The sequence below is a fragment of the Eupeodes corollae genome, chromosome 1 (genome assembly GCF_945859685.1).
Source record: "Eupeodes corollae chromosome 1, idEupCoro1.1, whole genome shotgun sequence".
NCBI lineage: Eukaryota > Metazoa > Arthropoda > Insecta > Diptera > Syrphidae > Eupeodes > Eupeodes corollae.
Genome location: NC_079147.1, coordinates 137,864,846 through 137,890,045, shown reverse-complemented (window position 1 = coordinate 137,890,045; position 25,200 = coordinate 137,864,846). Strand labels below are relative to the sequence as shown.

Here is a 25,200-nt window from a genome sequence, read left to right as displayed (position 1 = left end):
GAGTTAAACAAACAAACCTTTTACCGATCGTAAAACATGGTGGAGGTTCGGTGATGGTTTGACAATTTAGTTTTCGTAGACGAAATCATGGACTAAAAGGTATCCTGAATCAATAGGTATTTTTACCACAATTTAGTTCCACCTTAATTTTTTTTTATAATAAGCACACACTCAAGGGGATATTAGTACCCTTATTATGCAATAGGCACAGTGTAAGCACTAGGAAGTGGAGAGAGAGTTTAAAAGGAGATGTCGGTGCACATTAGTTTTGAATTCCTGAATATTGCAATGACTAGGAAAGACAGAGTGCGGTAAGGCATTCCACATTCGCGTAGTACGGCTAAAGAACGAATCTCTGTATTTTACAGTACGGCCGACGTTGGGCTCGAGGGTATTCTGATAGGCATTAATAGAAGCGCGAGTATTACGGTTGAACTTTTTAAGGGGAGGAATGCAACTGGCTATTTCACTAAAGCATAAGCCGTTCAAATAAAGGTAAAAAAGGGTCAGGCAAGAGACCTTACGACCATGTTCAAGCGAAGTAAATGAACTTATGATGATATTATCATCTGTTAATTTAAATGCTCTACGTTCAATACTATCCAAGAGGCTTAAGTAAGTTGCAGGAGCACTAGCAGAGATGGGAGATATACTCAAGCTTTGGACGTATGTAAGATACAGTGAGGGACAAAACAATAAGACCAGTAGGGATGCCTTAACAATGAGCTCTCTCTCTCTTTAAGATGAAGACGGTTATACTTTTTCTTGTGTAAATCATTGTTAATAAACGTTAAACTTTTGATTCGAGCAAAAATAATTAAGAATAAACTGCTTATTATTGTGAAAAAATAAACAAACATACAAAAATATTCATTAGAGGTGGACGAAACAATAAGACTAGGTGACTTCTGCTTAAATGTATGTTGAAATTATTGTGATTTTAATAAAATATTTTACAGAATAGCATTCTTGGAATAAAATTCTTTTAATTATAAAGAGAATTCACAAGAAGAAAGAAAAAATGCGGCGCGGAGTACATTGCACTCAAACCATGAGAGAAATTATCCTCAAACTATTGCAAGATGGAAGTTGCCAAAATAATTGAGAGATCCAAGACATTTGTGTATAATGCACTACAGCCCCAAAAAACCAACGCAAAAATAGGCAGATCACAGAAAATATTCCAAAAACTTGATGCTCAAATTAAACGTTTATCTAAGAAGGAATTGTTTAAGTCTTTTGGGGATATTAAAAAGGAGCTAGACCTGCCTATCTGTGAAAGTTAGGAGACGGCTTGAAGAGCAGCATTTCTTTGAAAGAAGTCCGAGTACAAGAAGGAAGTACAACTTCTTACCAGAAGATACCGACAGAATAGAATAAAATTCGCCAAACAACAATTAAATTGGGTAGGCCCAGATAATAGACAAAAATGGCGAAACATTCTATGGTCTAACGAACAAAAATAAATTTAGTTGGATCAGACAACAACAATATACTACGAAAACGGTAAAGCACGGAAGTGGAAACATCATGGCGTGGGGATGTTTTTCGTGGTACGGTGTAGGCCCAATTTATCGAATCGAATAGAAAATGGACAAGCATTTATACACACAAATAGTTTAGGAGGTTATGCTTCCTTATGCCGAATATGAAATGTCGTTGAGGTGGAAGTTCATGCAAGACAACGACCCGAAGCATACATCTCGAAAAGCCAAAAGTTGGATAGAAGAAAAAATGATCAATGTAGTGGCCTGGCCTTCTCAATCTCCAGATTTAAACCCTTTGGAATAGTCGCTGGAAAAAATCACGAAATAAGGAAGATTTGTGGAACAACTTACAAAAAGCTTGGTATGTCATACCACAAAGCACCTGCAGCAAACTTGTGGAGTCAATGCCAAAAAGACTACAAGATGTGGTGAAAAACAAGGGTTATAGCACCAAATACTAAAAACCAAGTGTAGAAAGTATCAAAAACACAAACAAAATAATTTATTTAATAAATGGTCCTGTTGTTTCGTCCATTCAAATATTTTTTTCTTTATTTTCTGTTTTTATAAATATCAAATTAAAAAAAAAATTGTTGTCTAAAAACAAAACATTTAAGTTTTTTGTTACTAAGAACTATAAAAATGGTCCTATTGTTTTGTCCATCACTGTATATGTAGACTTCAAGCATAAATCTCGAATTTTAAAAGAATGTTTGTTTTATAATTGCCCGAAAGTAATTCAAACACTATTTCAAAGACCAGACTTAAACCCAATAGAGCTTACGGAAAATTGAAGATAGCGGGGTCAAAAAAACATACAATTTCGAACAACTCGGATTTTAAAAAAGTTGTACTGGATTTTACTCCATAATCAGTTCTTCTGAAGTATTTTAACCCCATAAAGTTGTTATGTTAAAAACTACACTTAGTATTAATTTAAATGCCACGAGTAGCAGACTTGGTCCTTGTTCTACTAAAAGATTTTAACGTACAGTTGCGTTCAAAAGAATGACACTGAAGTGCGAACTAAGTCCCATCGGTGTAACATTCCGGATAGCGTGCATGAAAAATTAAGCGGAAAGCCTTCATTATTTACAAAGTAATGTATATGGAGCATTGCCAAAACTGCTATATAACCCATCAACCTCGTCAAAACTTATTGCTTTGTTCAAAAAACCTTCAAATTATTGCTAAACTTTGTATCTATCACTTGAAAGGACTCACCAAGTGTTAGTTTTTGAATATGTGCTTAGGTCTGCATATCTTGCAGGAAAGTTCAGTTAATAAGTTATAATTTCTACAAGCGAAAAGTGAGGTATTTTCAAATCAACCGATATTAACGGTATAGAATTGTGGGAGGAGCTGAATATAAGGTTCCGGGATCAATGAACTTTGTCGGACTCTTTAATGTGGAATACATAACAGCATTGCTGAAGCATTATTCTACATAAAACAATTACAAAATTTACTCTGGAATACCAGAATTGCAAAAAAAGTTATTATTAAGTTAGTATATAAAGGTTTTCGATGAAAAATCGGCCTGAGCTTTTTTTTTCAAAATTAAAAATATTTGTATATTCCTCATAAATTTTACAAACTTCTCATCCTAGAGTTTTGGTTAGCAGTTAGCGTGACAACTTTTGAATTTTGATTAAATGACTTTTTTTCAGTTTTTTTTGACGTGAAAGCCAAAAAGTTTCGTTTTCTTAAAAATGGCAATCCTGCTAACTTTATAATATATACAAAACTAATTTTAGATATACAAACAATTGTCACTTTTTATCCGTTTTTCTTAGTGAAGACCAAACATTTTCCTTTCTCCAATTTCAAATGTTAAATAGAAATTCTCACCCGAAAAGCGAACGGTCGGTCTCATAATGTGGGGATTTCCAATAGGGACTTGACGATTTTGAGTTTAATTTGTGAACGCAACTTTTCACTAATCATCAAACTGTCATTATCAATTTATTCAATAAACTCAATATTTTCATAAGTCGACGAATGAGCAACCTCTGCAAATTATACAAATGTTGTACCAAAATTCGGAGTCAGTGACCGCAATTTTAAGAGCGCTAACTCCAATTTTCGACCCTAATTCATAACCAAATTATCAATCGATCTCACAAATTGGCATCGCTCAGACCGAATTATCGCGTAAGGATCTTGGTTTAAACCCAAACAAGATAAAGTTGACTCAAGAATTGAAGCCGATGGACCATTTGAAACGACTTACATTCTTCGATTGAACTCTGGAGAATATGCGCCAGTGACGAATCCCATTTTTAGCTCAATGGGTTTGTAAAATCGGTTAACTGAAGAGTAAGTTTCATGAACATGATATCTCAAGAAATAAGCAAGTCAATTGGCCGCCTAGTTTGTGCAATTTAACGTCTCTAGACTATTTTAATTAGGTCTACGTTAAGTCATTGGTTTATACCAACAAGCAACGAAATGGGAAGAGCTCAAATCCAATATTGATTGCGAAATAGCGGCCGTTTTATTATGACCTAAAAATCAAAAGTTGGGTCCAACGATTCGGCCGCTGCAAATATGGACGCGTTGGCTATGTCAACAAAGTCGAGTTTCATTCATAAATGTATTGATTGTACTTCAAGTCGATACAATTTTGTTTGAAATATCTTAAATGGGTTGCGTTGTTGTTCTTTACACTTAATTATAGGGAAACATAATTTCCCAAATTAAAAGCTACTCTGTTAAAAAAGCTTAAAGTTGAAAAAAAGAGACTACTTTTTTAGAAGCCAATTAAGACATCCGCACTTTGAAAGAAAAACACACAGACGTTTATAAAAGTATTAACTCTTAACAAGCAATGTTTAACCTTTTAAGTCTCCTCTCTCTCAGCCCATCTCAGTGTTTTTAAAAAACATAATTTGGAACATTTAAAACACGAATATTAATTTGAATTGTTCATTGTCTGATTTTTAAGTATCAAACTAATTTAATTACCATTTTAAGACTTTAATTCATTTTGTATTTAGTCAAATTAATATTGCTTAATTAAACACATATTATGATATTATTTAAACTGCATACATACACTGAGCAAAATCAAAAGCTGTTCGCATTTTAAATATTCACAAAGATCACAATGAAAGGAGATGTACCTTATTCCTACTGCTGTAGTTGCCCATTATTATGCAACTTAAAAATTAATTGTTGCAAATTAACTGTCTTCAAATTGATTCTTATAAAAATATTTTCTTTTTTTGTAAATGAAATTGCACTGGAACTTATTTGCACTTGTTGTCAATATCAACCAGAAATCGGCACAGAGAAGTTTGGACAAAACTGTATTTTGCTCCCAATGGGGGGATAACTTTTTTTGTATTATTATTATTTTTTAACTTACCCCTCCCCCCTTGCAGTTAAGTAATACATCAGTCGTGTCTACAACGTCCATCGAAATATTTGATGAGCACTGAGTAAAAATAACAAAAGAAATTCAAACTCATAAAATGAATCTAAAAGAAGCAAATCCACAACGGAACGTCATCCATACACCACCTATATTCGCATATTGGAGCGAAGAAAAATGATGATACCATCGCTACGGTTCGGATATACGACAACGGACAAGCAAGCAATGGCATCAGGCAGGTATAAAATTTGAATTTGTAATTAAAACTGAACAAAAAATAAATAAAATTTACTTGCTGCCTCTGATTATATTATTCTATATGTATTTTTTGAAGAAGTTATTCGTTGAGGAAATTTTAACTGTGCAGTGCGGTGTGGTGCGGCTACGGCACGCAACACGTCATCCCCGGACGCACGACCTAGCAAACCGATTTATATAGAAAACGCACAAAAAACAACGGCTCACATCATAGAAAGAGAGTGTGTTTTTTTCAACTTGGAGGCTTTACTTTCATAGTACAGTTTTATGAACTTGTGTGAATCTTTTTTGTTAGGTTTTCTTGGCTGGGTGGTCGACTGGTCGTCGTCGTCGGTTGGCTTAGCTTTGGGAAAATTGCACTCAAAATAATGAACACAAATCTACAAAACAAAAACCATATTTGGTTAGGAGTCGCAGTAATTTATATGGTTTAAAAAAATACCCAAAACAAATAAATGTTTTATAAGAAGGGGTGTGACATAATAACACACCTAGTGGGCCACACCTCATGCATTTGGACGTGGAGAAATAAAAACTAATAGCTTTATCAATTCGGAAAAATTTCAATTTAATTTTGTGATACATAGCCCCGTCAATTGAAAATTTGGTCTACTAAATGAAAAGAAGTCAACAGCTTGAAGAGTGAGTGGAAAGGAAAAACATCTGAAACTGAATGAACTTCCTGATGTTAATGAAGTGACAAAAATATAAGAGAAACATGTCCTTCCGCATTTACATCTATTATTGGAACTTTATACTGAACTGAAAAAAGATCTTAAGTGCAAAAATATGTGAATTGGGGTGTTCGGATATTAAAGTTCCTATATAGAAGAGAATAAAAATAACACGCTTACACAAAAAACAAAAAAATTCAATGGGGAATAGAATTCATGACGAATAATGTTTTGAAATTTAAAGCCAGCGAACTTTTAGAGACAATTTGTGTTGTTTCATAACTCAAATCAAATCAAATCAAATGGGGAACATTGTAATTGAACGATGCTTAATTTTTCTCCAGACGAATTGGAACACTTGTATTTCAGTCTTATTTTCAATTTTTCATTAATCTTATCAAAAATTCATTAAAACTTATTTAACAATAACTTAAAATTCACTCAATATAAAGTCGCCTTTAGCTATAAACAACTTTTTTTTTTGGTGGCGCAACAGTCCATGAAGAACCAGGGCCTAGTGACTTACAACTCTCAACCATTCCTGTGTGCGAGTACTGTTATCAGGAATGGAAGGGATCTACAATTTAAGGCCGAATCCGAACGGCTAGTTTGAGAAAGCACTTTTTTCATGACAAGAATTACTCTTGAAGGATTTGTCAATTCCTCGCAAGAGGTAGTACCCGCGAAAATTAATTTTTTTAAATTAAGCTGGCACAGGCAGGGATTGAACCCAAGACCCCTTGCATGACAGTCCAACGCACTTTTTTTTTTTTTTTTTTTTAAATTCATTTTTATTAGTTCAATCTTAAACCTATCTTAAAGCTAGACAAAAATTCATAAAACTAGCCTAATTATCCATAACTTACAACTAACTTAATGGTCCCATACGGACACTCTAAGCTAAACTATAACACTAATTACTAATGCCTTTCGGCTTTAAGATCTATTTTACTTCAATTTAAATTTTAACAACCACAGCAGCAAATCTAACTATCTAACATTTTTGTTTTTCATATTTCGTTGTCTTTTTTTTTTTTTTTTTTTATTATTTTTTGTTTTTTTTTTTTTTTGTAATTTTTTTTTTCGTGCCACCATGCCTATTCTACTTAAAACTAAACCCTAAAACTATAAAACCTATAAAACAAGTATGTAAGCCGGCCAAGGCTTAAACCCCATCCCGACTACCCATTATCAAGTGCCGATTGAAGCCACCAAAACTGGTTCTCCTGCTTCACCCTATCAGTTCGGTCCCGTTCGGACACAGCCCTACTGAACCGAAGGAGCTCTGCTCCGCCTTGTGCCATGACGTCCCGATTGTACAGGAGTCGCCTATCCACGGTTCTTCGTCTGACGTGGTAGATTAACGGAACTGCCAATCTATCCTGTATCAGACCGCATCTATCTAAAAAGAGGAATGCCTCTGGGGGAATGAAGCCGCTCAAGCGTGCACTCTCAAAATACTCGTCGTTCGGATAGAACGCCCCGAAAATTAAATTGTTGGTCGAAGACATAGCTCTTGCAATGTGACCTCGAACGAGTTTTATCACGAAATTGTCAATTCTGTTGATTCGAGCCCCGTTGTATAGGACCTCGTTTGAATAATAATGCACATAAGAAGATTCGGCTGTTCGATATAAGCCGGTACAGCGTCGTAAACACTGCCGCTCGAACACCCGAAACCTTTCCATCTGGGAAGGGGCAACGTTGAACCACACAGGACAACCATAAACGATCATTGGCCGTATGAGGGCCATGTAGCAAATTACCTTCACTCTGGGGTCAAGCCGACTGCTAAAAAACAGTCGTTTCGTCAGAGCGAAGGCTCCTCTGGCCCTGGTCAGAGCAGCATTTATATGTCTGTCGAAATATAAATACTGATCTAACCAGATACCGAGGTACTTCACTACACTTTTGCTCGCCAATGGCTGCCCGTGAAGATCAACGATGACCATCTTGCGCCAATTCTTACACGTATCCCTCGTGGCCCCAGCCAACGGAGTCCGGAACAAAATTGTCTCTGACTTCTGGACATTTATTTTCAGTTTCCAGTCGTCGCAATATCGCTGAATCTTGTCGAAATCACGCTGCAAGAGAATTCTAATAACCTCAACCTTTCGGGCCGTTCTGTACGCAATTAGATCGTCGGCGTACGCAATTGCCTTTGTAAGACTACCTATCAGATCGCTGGTGTAAATGCTGAAGAGAATCGGCGAATTCACCGCTCCCTGTTGAAGACCATTTTTAATTGAGAATGTTGTGGTAGAAGTTACATTGCCACTTTTGACAACAAACTTTCTACCGTTAAGCATATCATAAAGTATATACAACAATGGCTTGCTAATGCCAAGCCTGCTCAGTTTTAGGTAAAGACCCTCTAACCATACGGTGTCAAAGGCCTTTTCCAAATCAACCAGGACAGCACCTGTGCATTGTTGTTTTGATTTATTCCATTGGATATCAGAAACGAGTTTAGACGCAGCATGAATTGTGTCATGACCCGCCTTGAACCCGAACTGTTTATCCGGAATTATTTTTTTGTCCGCAGCCCACTTAGTCAGAGCCCTATTAATGATCTTTTCGAAAACTTTGCTGATGCTCGGAAGAAGACTTATCGACCGAAGATTTGACGGGTTGGAGTTGTCCTTTCCCTTTTTTGGGAGAGGATGAACCACAGCAGTCTTCCAATGCACTGGATAATATGCATTATTCAGTGCATTGTTGAAGAGTGTGGTGTAAATGTCAATTGCTTCCATCGGTAAATGTCTTAGTACAACGTTGGATATACCATCGACACCTGATGACTTTTTGTTTTTTATTGAATTAAAGATGAGCTGAAGCTCAACCTTCGTCACTAACAAAGGACTTGGTCCCGTTTGCTCGGCGATTATGGCATTTGCCAAGGAATCGTCATTGAACCGCATGAAACCGCGGTTCTCAGATCGCCATTTTGTCATATCATTTCGAAGGTAAAAGTGATTAAGAAGGGCTCTGTTTTCCAGGTCGTGGTTGGGGCGAATGCTAACATTCACCTTGTACACTTGCTGGAAAGCAGCTCCCACCGCCTCCACTTTTTCCTTCGGATCTTCAATTATATAAAAGTCATCGTCAAAGATGGCTTCTTTTGGATCTATTTGCGCTGTCATGAGTACGTCTCTGTTTTCTTCGGTTCTTTGGAGTTTCAGACTCGGAAGGTCATTGTCGTTCTTTTTTCTGAATATCTTGTTGATTTTAGGGAAACAGTCCAACGCACTAACCATCATGCCACGGGTACTACCGTGTTTCATAACTAATTGTTACTAAACCAAAATCATGAATAAAATAAGGCAAAGTAATAGAGAAAGATTTTGAAAGAAGTAATGTTTAAATTAAACAAGCAAGCTGTTTACGAGTGTCGAATTAATACTCTACTACTCGCGATATAAAGTTACGCTTGATCCATGAGAAGAGGCATGCATTTGGAAGGTAGTGATGGATAAACATAACGCCAGTAGTTTTTCTTAGTTCTTTCAATCAATTTGTTTGTATTGTAAACTGTGTTGACAGTAAGAAGTTTTCAAGGAAATGATGATGTAAAGGATAAGGTCGAAGTGTAATTCGAAGGAAACATAGTAATGCTTTTAACTTTGGATGTTTGTATACCTTGAAAAGGTGATCAATAGTGAGAAACGTATTTAAACAATTCTTTAGACCTGCATTTTATAAAGCAGAGTGCTAAGTTGCTTTTTAGTGTTATCGATGAGGAAATTAAGATTGCATTCATAAAATTTAAAGTTTTGATAATTTTATTTGAAATGCTGCAATAATTTTTCCCCAATCATTTGACTGTAGCCATTATTTGCATTCTTTTAAATTTGTTCTAGAAACATAAACAAAACAATTCTAAAAAGGTTCTGAATTGTCTACCTTGGTCTTGAAGAACGCGAACCATTTCGGAAATGTTTATGAAATATTTCTCTGTTCTCCATCTTGAACTTTCATTTTTCAAAGTAAGATAGTGCTTACAAAGTTATTCATATAAATATAAAAATGTCCCGAAAAGTGTGGAACAATAAATATTTTACCAAACAAAAATTAAACACAGAAACCAAATCAAAAATATCCCTGAAATGTTTTTCTTTTTTTCTATGAAAAGTATACATCAAGTATGCATTAAGAACGTCGGGAAAAGCTAATGTAACAACCTTCTTTCATTGCAACGATCAAAGTGACCAAAAAAGCCGAAGGAAAACCTAATTTTTCCTATACACATAAATTAAGACCTTTTGCATATTATTCCATTCATATCAATAGTAATATTAATAAATAACGTACGAAACAGACTTTCTAGAAATAAGGAATTAAGTGATTTTCACGTCATCTTCTACAAAAAAAAAACAAAAATGTCACTTAACTCCCTCTTCTCAATGCTTCAACTTATAAGTACACATGTCACAACAATTGTTTAAAAAAATTGTTTCAAATCCTATTAGAGCACAAACAGTGTTGGAAAAAATAATAGAAAAAAGTGTCTTCATAATTTTTTAATACACAATATTTTTTTAGCAATTAAGTCTTTTGTCGTTAGTCTTTCTTTATTTTAGTTATACCTAATAATGCTCTCAAACAACTTTTTGTTTTCACTTAACTGAAAAAGTTCGAGGCCAATGATAATTTCGCCTGGGAAAAATAATAGAAACAACCTACTTTAACTGTTATTCTAACGTAAGTATCCGTTTTTTACTTGCGACATATAGGAACTATATGGTAAGTTTTACATTCGTGCAAAATTTCGAACTCGAGATTTTAATCAAACATGATATTACGATGGTAGAGAAGTCGAAAAAAGTGGGTCCCGCGATTCCGTCCGGTCGGTTTTGTCTGTCTGTCCACGCTCCTACAGCCTAAACCATTGGGTCGATTGAGTTCAAACTTAGAAGTTAAGGTTTTGAGCAGATTCGCGTTAGGCTTTTTTTTCATTTTTTTTTTAAGATCGAAACTAACAGTGGCCCCCATACAATTTTTTTGGTCAAAAAACGAAAATTCGAATTTTCTCAAAAACAAACCGATAGATTTTTTTTAAATTTTCTCTTAAATTTTATTTTTTAACTTGGCTTCTTTTTATAAGAAAACCATATTTTTGTATTGCTCAGGAAAAGTACCGCTCATAGAACCGTTATTTTGTTTTTTAATTTTCTCAGCAACTTATGAACTGATTTTAATAATTTTTTTTCTGAATAAGCTCCTATATTGCCTTAACAATATTTGATTAACAAAAATGCAATTTTTAATTGTTTGGATTTTATTATATACGAATAAGGTTCTTATTCTTTTACGAATAAGGTTGTGAAACAACTTGGCCTTCGCCTATATAAAAAAATAAATACTTATTACAAGTTAAAGAAACGGGCCAGAAAGAGTATATGTATTTTCTATTAGAATCACTTTTTCAACGCATACACATTATACCTATTTATAAAGGTATCACGTACAACTTCTACAACTACTGCTTACGTGTCACTTCTTAACTAAAACCCAAAACGCACAAGAGCCTGACTGTAAACAACACATGAACAGCAATTTCTTGCACTTGTTTGTATGATTGTTTTTTAAAACTTTAGTGAAAAAAATAAACTGAACGTAATAACTCCATGTTCGCGCTGAAAACTTGTAGTAAAGAAGGAATGTAGTATGTACCTTCTAGCCACCAATAACATTCCTTCATTATCATCATAAACATGTCCTTATCTATCTATCTGCATAAAGCTAAGCACGCCAAGTGAACTATTCTATGGTCGTTTTAGACATCTACCTGCTACCTAACTACACAACCAATAGGCGATCGCCTTGCAATTTAAACATTCATGGTCTGCCTCCTTCTTATCTTATTTATTTTCCATCCTGGTTCTTCTAATATGAAATTACAATAAAGCTATCTAAAGGAAAAAAGCTTTTAAGGAACAAGTTGAATCTATATGAATCGCATTGTAGCTTTATAGATAATAGAAAACATTTTTCATATACAAAGATCGTACCCAAGTAAAAGCAGACTAATGAATGTAAATAAAAACAAATATCGGTAAAAGATCCTAAACAGCTGACTTAAGCATGCAAAAGTTTGTTTCATCCCCTTATTAGATACAATATTAAGCCATTTTGTTTGTTATAAGTGCATTGATATAAATAAAACAAAAACAAATTCATCAACCTTCATATGGAAGATCTTTATGTGAAAACTTATACGGGGATAGACTCAAATAAAATGAAGGAAATTGTGTTGACTTTTTGGGTCGAAAATTAATTATCTCCCTTATTCTGCTGGCTGCTTATGTGAATGGGAATAATATTTTTCTCTCGCTCCCGCTGAATTTCTCCACTTTCGATACTAACGCCACGCCAACGACTCGGCATCTCGTCGCCCTTAAAGTTTCTGCTCATGAGAGTACTATGGTTTTCATATATTTACAAACATCGTGCGGTTTTTTTGACAATTCAAATGGCTTTTATATCTTTGAAGCCAAACTTATTTTACGGGTATATTTTTAAATCTCATATAAGTACTTTTTTAAACAGACTCTTTGCATACAGGAGCAAGTTCGTGCGACCCAGTCGTGCATTTTATTTTTTATGCAAATAGGAGTTTTGAGTTTGTTTTTAAGTTTGTCAGATGTTTTATATTCGATACTAAACAACATTTTTAAAAGCCAGATAACTTGTAATAAATATGGGTCGTGGATTACATTATACTCCCTTTGAAAGCGAAGTGATGAAAAAACTTAAAAACGCTGGAAAAATGATGGTTGGAATTGCAAAAACTTTAAACTGCTGGAAGAAAAAAATATTTAAGAGTTTACATTTACGCCTAAAGAAGAAACAAGCTGAAGAAAAAGATAAACTTCTTCGCGTTTTGATACACTATTGGTAAGAAAGTTCAAAAATGAATTAAACGGATCAGTGACAGCTACAAAAGTAAGAAACCAACTTATATTTAGAAGCAAGTCTTCCTGGTAGAAGTTGCATTTTTTAACCAAGCAAAACATTACATTTACAAAGACTTCCCTTTGCAAACAAACACTTACACCGTTCTTTTTGGAATAAAGTTTTGTGGTCGGATGAAACGAAGATCAATTTGTTTACTTCCGATGGAAAAATGTATGTGAGAAGGCCAAAAGACAAGAAAGTTTACTTAAAATACACAAAGAAGTCAGTGAAGCACGGTAGTAGGAGTATAATGATTTGAGGGTATTTTTCAGCATCTGATGTTGGTCCAATATTTTTAATCAATCATAAGATGTGCGGTGTGGATTATCAAAATTCAAATTCAATTATGCTAATATTAATTTAAGAGGATTAAAATTATTTAATGAATAGTTTTGATAAATATTTAACACGGTTCCATTGCAGGCCATATAAGCGCGCTTGTCAATATTTAACACCTAATCATTAGACTTCCATCAATCTAGAAAAGGATATAGAGCATTCTGAAGTAAAATTTATATTTTCGTCCTTCATGAAGCAATGATAAGTTTTAAGAAGATAATAGGGGAACTAACCTACATATTTACCTTTTGGAACACCAGAAGTTACCTTATTTTTTTTTGACAGAAAGTCACCAATCATAAAATATTGTTTTCGATTAAATACATTTAAAGAATACCATTTAAATAGCGATCTGTGGAAGCCATATACTTGAAGTTTCTCTAGGGGTATATGTAAATTAATCCCATTAAATGCTGTTACAAAGTCAATAAAAAGTAAATCGCATGAGTTTGTTTTTTGATTGTCTAAAGTATTAATGCAAATATTTTTAAATTCTACTAGCTTAGAATTGGTAGGCCTACCTTTAACCATGTTAATATTTACTTACAAGTTGATTTATGTTGGATTTAAATTTGTCTTGAACATGACTAACAATTTTTTCAAATTGTATCTAATGATTGATAGACACGTTTAACTCATTCGGAAAAATATAATTTGAAAAAGATTCGTTAATAAGTTGTTATATCGAAACAGAAGGAAAACTTGCACAATTACAATAAAAGGGAAAATCCTAACATATACATATCTGCAGTTTTTTAACATTCAAAAACAGAAAGCAAGGACTGGTCGACAAATTTTCTATTCCGAATCTACTAATCTCGAAAAAAATATTGACAAACACGTTGTTTTCGTACATCTCATATAATTTTGTATTGCGAACGGATTTCGTAATATGGTGTATCGGAATTCATAGAAGTTTAAAATTGATTTGGATATACATATGTACATATAAAATGCGTGGAAACTCTTATTAGATAGGTGTCTTTACTTGATTCCATAAGTTATTTTGAGAAAACCTTAAATTTGATATTTTTTAGTAGTTTTGAAAAATACGTTTCGGACTTAATTTTAAGTGAAGATTTCAAATCCAAGCTTTAATTAAACTAAAGGGTAATTTTGTATCTATTAACTTTTGGGCAACACTGGTTTAAACAGCTGACGCACGTTTCGTGTTTTGTTTCACTGTCATACATCTTCAGTTTGGTCTATAATTTAACCATGAATCGTCTTACAAACGAACACCGCTTGCAAATTATTGGATTTTATTATCAAAATGCAAATTATTGAATTATATTATCAAAATGCGTGCTCTGTTAAGAAAGTTCATCGCGCGCTTTTTCCATTTAATTGTGTTCAGCGATGAAGCTCATTTTTGGCTCAATGGATACGTAGAATTGTTAATTTTGGAGTGAATATCAGGCAGAAGCATTGCAAGAGCTACCAATGCATCCAGAAAAAGTAACAGTTTGTTGCGGTTTATGGGCCGGTGGCATCTTCTTCAAAGACGATGCGAATCGTAACGCAACTGTGAATGGTGAGCGCTCCCGTGAGATGATATCCGACTTTTTTTTTGCCCAAAATACAAGAGCTTGACTTGCATGACATGTGGTTTCAACAAGACTGTGGCACATGCGACACAGCACGCGCAACAATGGACTTATTGAAAGGCGAGTTCGGTGAACATTTTATTTCACGTTCGGGCTATGTTAAAGCTCATGTCCATACAGCCAAGCCCGCTTCAATTGACGCATTGGAAGACAACATTGAAGCAGTTATTCGTGAGATACCTGCCGAAAGCGAATGGACCATTTAAGGCGCAGTCAAGGTCAACATTCGCATGAAATAATCTTCAAACATTAAATTATATGGACCGTACTATCGATTCAAATAATGATTTCATGCATTTTTCTGAGTTGTATGTTTTTTTTGTTTGAAAAACGTTCCTATAGCTTTTAAAAAATCAACCTTTATTTGCTAAAGTTTAAAAAAAAAACCGTTTTCAACACATTTTTGTATGTTTTTCAATATAATTCAAAAACTTGATATAATGTAATTTTTCAGACATTACAAGAACAAAACTTACTTTTAAAACGTTTTCCTATTTGTGTTGAAAAGCGTCTTAGCAAAAATGGTTTAGCGTTTCTTAAAGATTTTTGTTACAATTTATGAAGATGTATCGAATATTATATGAAATAATATATGTTAATGTTTTAACTGAATATTGAAGAAAAGATTTGAAAAACCATCAGAAAATTATTGGAAAAAGCTACTTCATAAATTTAGATAGCTAATTTTATAAAGTTATAGGTATCTTTCAAAAAAAAACTGACGTGATACACTTTTAACTTTCCATAGGAAGTTATTGTAATCGATCCGATTTGTAGAATTAAAAATTTGACATTTCTTGACGTTTCAAGGGCTCTAAAGTAGAAATAAAAGAATTTTAGAAAGATGTCTGTACATGCTTGTGTACGTACGTTCGCGAAGTTTTTCTCGTCGTCCATAGCTCAAGAACGAGTAGAGATACCGACTTTAAATAAATTTTATTATAAATGGTGGACACGAATTTAGCACATTGAAAAGAGTACAAATATTTTCCTACTTTCATTTCTTTATTACTTGCAAGTAACGGTTAATTTTTATGTTGTTACTATGACTACCTTATAATTATGGTAATAAAAATATGTAAATGATTGAAAAGTAAAATACCGTTTTGCGAAAAATGAAGATTGTTTGTGATTTGCGTTGTTTTTAGCTGGACATAAATTTAGCCCGTTTTGCAATCAAAGTGTATTTTTAATGTTTGTGTTTTTTTTAAAAGTTTAGTTTTAAAGTAATTAAATATTCCTTTAATGATCTACAGCTCTGTGAAAAAAAATAGCACCAACCACTTATTGTAGTTTTAAATGAAAGATTTTTTTAAACAAATGATAGTTAAAATTTTACAGAAGTGAAGATAAAGTAATCTATAAACGTAAACACTTATCCATTATAACTAAAATTAAATAAGTTATGCTTATCAAAATAAAAAATACCACTTTTTTTGTGTGAAAAATAATAGCACCAACATTGGAAATTGGTAAAAAAGTACAAATTCTGGGTAAAATCAATAAGTTTTTGATTTGGAATAATATCAATTAATTAATATTTTGTCTTATAACTCTTACATTTAAGTACAGCGGCGCAACGTCGTGGCATAGAGTCGACTAATGCTTGACATCGCTGAAGTGGAATATTTCTCCATGCAGCCTGCACAGCTTCCCATAATTGCAATGTGTTTTTCGGCTTGGCTTCAAATACGGCTTTTTTTACATCTGCCCAAAGATTTTCGATGGGGTTCAGGTCTGGCGACTGAGCCGGCCATTCCATAACCTGAACCCTATTTCTAGCGAAAAAATCTTTTGCTAATTTGCTCGTATGTTTAGGGTCATTATCCTGCTGCAGAACCCACTTGAGAGGCATATTCCATTCAGCGTAAGGCAGCATGGCTTCCCTCATAATGTCAACATAAATTTTAGCGTTCATTATGGGTTTGATCCAAAATATGGGACCAGTACCATTATATGAAAAGCATCCCCATATGTTTATTTTTGCGCCACCGTGCTTAATTGTCTTAATCGTGTATTCTGGCTTTAGCTCCTTATTTTTTTGGCCAGCGGACAAAAGTTCTGGTACCAGGAGTCCCAAATAAAACAATTTTGGACTCATAGGTCCATAGTATATTACGCCACTTAGTAGGCTCAAAATGCAAGTGATCTGTTGCAAATTTTTTCCGTTTTTGTAAGTTGACCTTTGTCAATAAGGGTACCTTCCTGGGACTTCTAGCAGGTAAATTATTCTTTGTCAGCTTTTTCCTTATTGTCGAAGTGGTCTCAGGTAGATTTAATTCCTCTTTTATTTTATTAGAGGTAATAAATGGATTTATTTTTACTAATCTCGTTATGCGTCGTTCATCGAAAGGAGTCAATTTCGGTTTTCTTCCTCTTTTTTCATCTTGGGGAACATACTTTTTTGCATTTGATATCATTTTATTGGAACATCCAACTAGCCAACTAGTTCTCTAATGTATTTGTATGTTTTTCCCTCGGAAATTAATTTTTTTATTAAGGAACGTTGTTCTTGAGTACAATGTCTACCGCGACCCATTTTAGCTGGTTAACACATAGTATTTATGAGTTATTAATTTTAAGTTATTTAAATACCTTACCTTGATATGATTAAATGTAAAAAAAATTGAAAACACGAATATTTTCTACCAAAACTCTCAACAGAATTACATAGTGCTATTTTTTTTCACACATTTGCCTTAAGGGTCTTAACGGTTAACGGGAATTTTTATCTCAAATCAACGGAAAAAGTAACAGTTTTAGAAAAATTTCCTTGTTCATTATACTAATGAATGCAATAGAAATACTTTTCAGTAGATGCGTTGTGTTATCATTAATAGAGAAAAACGCAATTTGTTAGAGTAGTACAAAATGCAACATGGTGCTATTTTTTTTTTCACAGAGCTGTATATTTAAAATAATTAACTAGTCATGGCAACTAGAAAATGGTGCTCAAAATAAAATAAGTCTGATCTTGAAAATGAAGGATCGGATGGGAAAAAATATGCATGGCGTCTAAAAAACAGGGAATATAATCCAAGGTACACCAAGGTACAGGCAACGTTATGGTCTGGACTGCTTTTTCATGGCACGGCGTTGGCCGCATCGTAAAAATTGACAACAAAATGGACCAGAACGTGTACTGAGATATCCTGTTGGATCATATGATTCCCTACGCAGAGGATAATTTGAGGTTATTATGACGCTTCATACACGACAACGACCCTAAACACACTTCAAAGTTAGTCAAGTGTGCCCTAGAGGTGAATAAAATCGACGTTTTTAAGTGGCCAGCACAATTCCCCGATCGAGAGTTTGTGGAACGATGTTGAATTTCACATTGAGCAAAAAAAAAAAAAAAAAAACAATTTAACACATTTCAAAATGCTTGGTATGAAATTCCAAAGTCACGATGTGAGGCTTTTGTTGAAAGTTTGCCAAGAAGAATTGCTTCTGTACTGCAAAATAAAGGGTTCGCTACCAAATACTAAGAAAAACTTAGAATTGATAACAGTAAATAAAATTTTATCAAGAAACTGTTGAATGTGCTAAAATCGCGTCCAGGCGAAAAATGAATGTTTATACATTCCATCCTTTTTTCTTCTTACAGATTTTAAACATATTTGATGAAGTACTATGAAAACATAGTGCTATGTAGTATATGTAATGTAAATAAAATACAACTAATTTCTTATAAGATAACAAATAATAAGAAAACAAATTGAAAATTAAATGGTTTTTATTTTCTTTAACAAGTGTGCTAAATTCTTGTCCACCACTGTATACTTACTTACTTAAGGTGGCGCTACAGTCCGGGGCGGACCTGGGCCTCAAACAACATGCGTCTCCATCCAGCTCGGTCTCTAGCTAGCTGTCTCCAGTTTCGCACGCCAAGTTGGTTGAGGTCCTCTCCCACCTGGGTGCGCCACCTGAGTCGCGGACTTCCTCTACTGCGCCGTCCCTCGGGATTGGATTCGAAGACCTTCCGGGCTGGAGCGTTGATGTCCATCCGCTCTACATGACCTAGCCATATAAGCCGTTGGACTTTAATTCTGCTAACTAGGTCAGTGTCGCTGTACAGCCCGTACAGTTCGACGTTATATCTTCTCCTCCATTCTCCATCTATGCGTACGGGACCAAAAATTACCCGAAGAATTTTTCTTTCGAAGCATCCTAAGACGCTCTCATCTTTCTTTGACAGGGTCCAGGCCTCAGCGCCATAAATGAGAACCGGGATGATGAGTGTCTTATAGATGGTGATTTTACATGCTCGAGAGAGGACTTTACTTCTCAATTGCCTTATAAGTCCAAAGAAGCAGCGATTTGCAAGAGTTATTCTTCGTTTGATTTCAGCGCTGGTGTCGTTGTCTGCATTAATAGCGGTGCCTAGGTAGACAAAGTCCTTAACTACCTCAAAGTTATAGCTGTCCATGGTGACGTTTTGTCCAATACGTCGTCGTTTAGTGTCCTTTTTTGATGACAGCATATACATTGTCTTACCCTCATTGACCAATAAACCCATCTTCTTCACTTCCGTCGCAATGCTCAAAAACGCTCCACTGACATCACGCTTTGATCTTCCAATTATGTCAATATCATCTGCGTATCCGAGTAATTGGATGGACCTTTGGAAGATTGTGCCTCTAGTCTTGACGGTTGAGTTTTGCACAATTCTTTCCAGAACGATGTTGAAGAAGTCGCATGACAGTGCGTCGCCTTGTCTAAAACCTTTTTTGACATCAAATGCATCGGTAAGATCTTTTCCGACCTTGATAGAGCAGCGTGCATTCTCCATCGTCATTCTGCACAAACGGATAAGTTTGACAGGGATGCCAGAACTAGACATTTCTCGGTAGAGCTCTTCCCTATAGATGCTGTCATACGCGGTTTTAGAATCGATAAAGAGATGGTGGGTATCGATTTGAAGCTCATGGATTTTTTCCAAGATCTGCCGTAGTGTGAATATTTGGTCGATAGTGGACTTTCCTGGTCTAAAGCCACAATGATAAGGACCAATCAGGTTGTTGACGAATGGCTTCAGACGTTCACATAACACGGCAGAGAGGATCTTATACGCAATGTTAAGGAGACTGATGCCTCTGTAGTTGCCGCAGATTAGAGGGTCTCCTTTTTTATGTATCGGGCACACTATGCTGAGATTCCACTCATCAGGCATGCTTTCTTCCGACCATATTTTGCAGATGAGTTGGTGCATGCTCCGTACCAAGTCATTGCCTGCTGCTTTGAATAGTTCAGCAGCAATGCCGTCAGCTCCAGCAGCTTTGTTTGACTTAAGTTTAGATATGACTATCTTCACTTCGTCAAGGTCGGGTAGGCGCAATTGTTGATCTGCGTCGCCGAGGTTAAATGGTTCTATCTCCCTTACAGCGGAATTAGGTTCGTCATCGCCGTTATATAATTTGGAGAAGTGATCTTTCCATATTCTCAGCATCGACTGCGGTTCTACTACGATGTTCCCCTGATCCAACACTGTATGTTCGACTAAAAATCTTGTTTACAAAAACAGATTTTGAAATCAAACCTTTTAAGCAAGACAAATTTACCCACGGGATAGGAAGTTATCAGTGTGTGTCGCATCCCAGACTCTTTTTGTTCAAATTGGATTTGAATTATAGGCCACCAAAACCATTTGGAAAAGTGCAATTTTATTGCCAGGACGAAAACCTTACAGCCTTGTTATTAATTGCTGATAATGTAGAAGAAAAAAAATTAACAAAAAATACAAATCAAACATTATTTCCGAATAGCTATTATTTCATTAAGCATTTATACATTTCCTAAAAGATGCTGGAGATTCTTTGACATTGCGTTATTAATTTAAGCATTGTGCTGTTTTTCATGCATTAGGTCCGAACTCAATCCCAGTCTCTTCCTACAAATGTATATAGGTTAGGTTAGGTTATAGTGGTTATACAAGATGGAAACGAACACACTTAGGCCAGTTTAATGGCCCATTGTGATACCACATGAATCTTGAGGCTTCCTCATAAGCTCATTGGAACCAGCTTGAGTCCCTTACGAAACGTGAGAGGCTGATTATACCGATATGATTTAGATTGTTTAGTTCGTTAAAGAAATATTCTCCTAGGTAATTCTTGCGTTTTCGAGCTAGAGCAGGGCATGTGCAGAGAAGATGAAGAACCGTTTCTTCCTCAAAAAGCATTTCTTCCGGCGAAATGCTTTTTAAATGAATCTTCGGATTCTGCGAAACATTTGTAGATCATGTCCATTTAAGTCATTTATGTAAAATGCAAATTTTCAAGAGCTGGGAGTCTCTAGGTCTAAGTTTTCGTTCCATTTTTTTGTTTACAAAATATCTTTGAAAAATTGTCCATCACGGATTTTTCTAATAATCCCTGATTACAAACTTCTAGTCATACACATTTTAGAGCCCTAAAATACCAAAGAAACTATCAAACTATCACAAGCGAATTCTTTTGCACAAACTAACAAAAAAAAAAATACTTTGCCCTTCCTAACCGGTCAGGTAAATAAAGAATTCAAAGGTGCCATGATTCAAATTCTACAACACGCACCTTTTATTATATATTTTTAGCTGTCATGAGAAAGTTAATAATTTCTATTTGTGTATAGGTAGCCTGCCCCTATAGCATTTATTAAAACAAAAAGCCTTTTTATTGATTTATGCGAAATATGTATTTAATCGATTTTAGGAAAACAACCAAAAATATAAGAAAAAAAAGTGCATGATTTATCACATCAGACGACACACTTCCGAACCCGAGTTTGTGCATAGATGCAGGCCGAGACAGACATGCAGGTAAAATCTATGCTACATTTTTTTTAATCCAATTAAATACGAATTGAGAACAGCTGATTTTCGAGGATGGTGTGGGCAGTCAAGTCAGTATTCCATCAAAATTAAAATTATAATAATATACAAACAAATACAAACCGTGTCGTGTTTGAGAGAAGCTGCAGAAGGACGTGAAGGGCAAAAAGACAAAAAGATTATTATCGATTATGTTCACTTTATACTGCACCAAATATATTCGTTTCTTATTTATTTAATTAAGTTTTATCTTGACTAAATTAAGTGCACAATTGTTATTATATTTATATAAACACAATATTATTCATACAAACAAAATATAAAAGAAATAACTTTTATAGTTCTTTTTGTGTTCTATTTTGATTTTTGGACAGATTTGACAAAACGTCCTTTTACTGTGCGAATAGTTCGTAAATCGTAATGGAAAATGACAAACCCAAAAGACGTAGTTTTGATTATGAAGGATCAACAGGGCGCATGGTCATCTTTGCTTTCTCTTCCTAATTCTGAAGCCGATTTCTTATTGTTTCTTTTTTGTTTTTCGTTTTTTTTCGAATTTAAATGACAATCATATTGCAGTTAAAAAGAAAGTTCCGTTGGTTATAAATTTTGGAATTTAACTTACAGTTTCATTAGAATTTATCTCCTTCAAAGCCGGTCGACCAAAATTATTTTCCTCTGAATCCATTATGCTTTAATTTCACAAATAATGCTCAAGCAAAACCGATAGCAACTGTTTGAAATTGTTTTATAAAATAAACTTTAATAACTAATCACTTACACACGCGTTTTGTATGAAAATTAAATTAATAATAATTCGAATTCCAAATACAATTCGATGCAAAGTAAAAAAGTTCCGTTGCATAAAAAACAAATTCGATTTGGATTTGCAACAAGCAGTTTTGCCAACATTAAGGAAAAATAAAAATTCCCCTTTTTAAGTGACATCTAGCAGCCATGGATAAAATGATATGAACATTTCCCAATTGAGGTGTAAGCGCACTTATTCAAAACATAAGTTGCGATTACACTGATGATGATGCAATTTGTTTTTTACTAAAATGTTTTATTTTCATAATACAAAAATGACTTTTTTTGGGCACCGATTAAAGATGTCTGATATAATCAAAATAAAAGGAGGCTGATATAATTAAAATAATGCAATGTTTGTCATTTACATATTTCAATATCAAAATTTCAACAATTGTCAATTTTATATTAAGTGAAACTTGTCCATTTATACGGTTGGTTGATTTTATCGAAGTATTGGACAATTTTTTAGTAGAAAATCGACTGACAATTGCCGAATTTTATCTTGCAACTAATTATTGTCTGTTTACAAGGTTGACAATTTATGGGAAACAATAAAATTGGTAGACTTATGGGACAGATCTCGACAGGGAATATGAAAACAACAGATCATTCAAGGGAAGTATATTAGAACATTAAGGCAATGAAAAAATATTGTGATGTATTCTTTATAAAAGTAATTTTTTTTAAAATTTTCAACATGCTGTAAAAAGGCTGACAAATAACAATCGTTTTGATAATGAAATAAGGGCGCACTTTTTTACATTATTAAAACGATTTTTATTTGTCGGCCTATTTACAGCATTTTGAAATATTAGTATAATATTAGTAGAAGTATTTTGATCATACAGTATTTTGAAATACAGTATTTTTAGATACAGTATTTTAAATACAGTATTATGATCCATACTGGATTTCGAACCCAACCCTAATAAAACTTCTTTTTTGTTATTTTGCTAAACGGTAACTTATTAATTCTTTCGATTTTCGTAGTTATCAAATTCTTTCCAAATCCTGTACATTTTGTTGTTGTTTCCTGCTCAAAAACCTTCTGCCAATTAAGAAATGTATGATGTTGTTTGAAAAGAACATCAACCAATATTCAATCATTGGATAATCGTACAATTATTTTAAAATACAAACAAATTGGATGTTTAGACGAGTGAAATTATTGCAATAAGTCGAACATTAATTGATAGAAAATTTGTCTACGATTGACTGCACAACTTTTTGTCTGTCAATTTTGACAAATACAATTAGTTTTTTGCATGGTAGATAGAAAAATTATTAAAAATGTTTATATAATGTCTCTACCAATTAAGATAAACAAATAAGTTAGGAATATACTATAGTTTTACACTCACAGATTTATAGCGTTTATAGTAAATTAATTGATATGAAACAAAGCTGCTGGGGCTGAAGGCATAACTGCCGAACTATTCAAAGCAACAGGCAATGACTTGGTAGGGAGCATACACCAACTCATCTGCAAAATTTGGTCAGAAGAATGCATGCCCGATGAGTGGAATCTCAGCATAGTGTGCACGATACATAAGAAACGAGACCTTTTAAATTGCGCCAACTAGAGAGGCATCAGTCTCCTTAACATTGCATATAAGATCTTCTCTGCCGTATTATGTGAACGTTCTTCATTAACCTGATTGTTCCTTATCAGTGTGGCTTCAGAGCAGGAAAGTCCACTATCGACCAAATATTTACACTACGGCAGATCTTTGAAAAAAAAACCAGGAACTTCAAATCGATACCCACCATCTCTTCATCGATTAAAGCCGCGTATGACAGCATCTAGGGAAGAGCTCTACAGAGCAATGTCTAGTTTTGGCATCCATGTCAAACTTAACCGTTTCTGCAGAATGACGATGGAGAATGCAGGCTGCTCTATCAAGTTCGGAAAAGATCTCACCGAAGAATTTGATATTAAAAAAGGTTTTAGACAAGGCGATTCACTGTCATGCGACTTCTTCAATATTGTTCTGGAAAGAATTGTGCAAAACTCAAGCGTCAACACTAGAGGCACAATCTTCCAAAGGTCCATCCAATTACTCGGATACGCAGATGATATTGACACAATTGGAAGATCAAAGCGTGATGTCAGTGGAGCATTTTTGAGCATTGCGAAGAAGATGGGTTTAGTGCTCAATGAGGGCAAAACCAAGTATATGCTGTCATCAAAAAAGGACATTGAACAACGACGTCTTGGACAAAACGTCACCATGGACAGCTATAACTTCGAGGTAGTTAAGGACTTTGTTTACCTAGGCACCGCTAAAAACATAGACAACTACACCAGCGCTGAAATCAACAAAGAAAGAACTCTTGCAAATCGCTGCTTCTTTTGACTTAGAAATCTAAAATCACCATCTATAAGACCCTGATCATCCCGGTTCTCATTTATGGCGCTGAGGCCTGGACCCTGTCAAAGCAAGATGAAAAAATCTTCGGGTGATTTTGGGCCCCGTACGCATAGATGGAGAATGGAGGAGAAGATATAACGACGAACCCTACGGGCTGTATAGCGACACTGACCTAGTTAGCAGAATTGAAGTGCAACGGCTTAGATGGCTGGGTCATGTAGAGCGAATGGACATCAACGATCCAGCCCGGAAGGTCTTCGAATCCAATCCCGAGGGACGACGCAGTAGAGGAAGACCGCGACTAAGGTGGCGCACTCAGGTGGGGCAAGACCTCAACTAACTAGGCGTGCGAAACTGGAGACAGCTAGCTAGGAACCGAGCTGGCTGGAGACGCATGTTGGTTGAGGCCCACGTCCGCCCGGACTGTATCGCCACCTTAAATAAGTACGTAAGATATGAAACGTTCATTTGTTTTTAATCAACCATTAGATTAACAATAT

The 25,200-nt window shown here is 34.8% G+C and overlaps 1 protein-coding gene across 1 annotated transcript in view; it reads right to left on the bottom strand.

Moving 5' to 3' along the window:
- LOC129942876 (transforming acidic coiled-coil-containing protein 2) overlaps positions 1-22,309 on the bottom strand; it is a 67,947-nt gene extending 45,638 nt beyond the window's left edge. Inside the window, exon 1 of the mRNA XM_056051994.1 lies at positions 22,141-22,309. Coding sequence (XP_055907969.1) covers positions 22,141-22,203 — 63 coding nt within the window. The 5' untranslated portion in view covers positions 22,204-22,309. The remainder of the gene's footprint in view (positions 1-22,140) is intronic.
- Between the last annotated feature and the right edge of the window lie 2,891 nt (positions 22,310-25,200).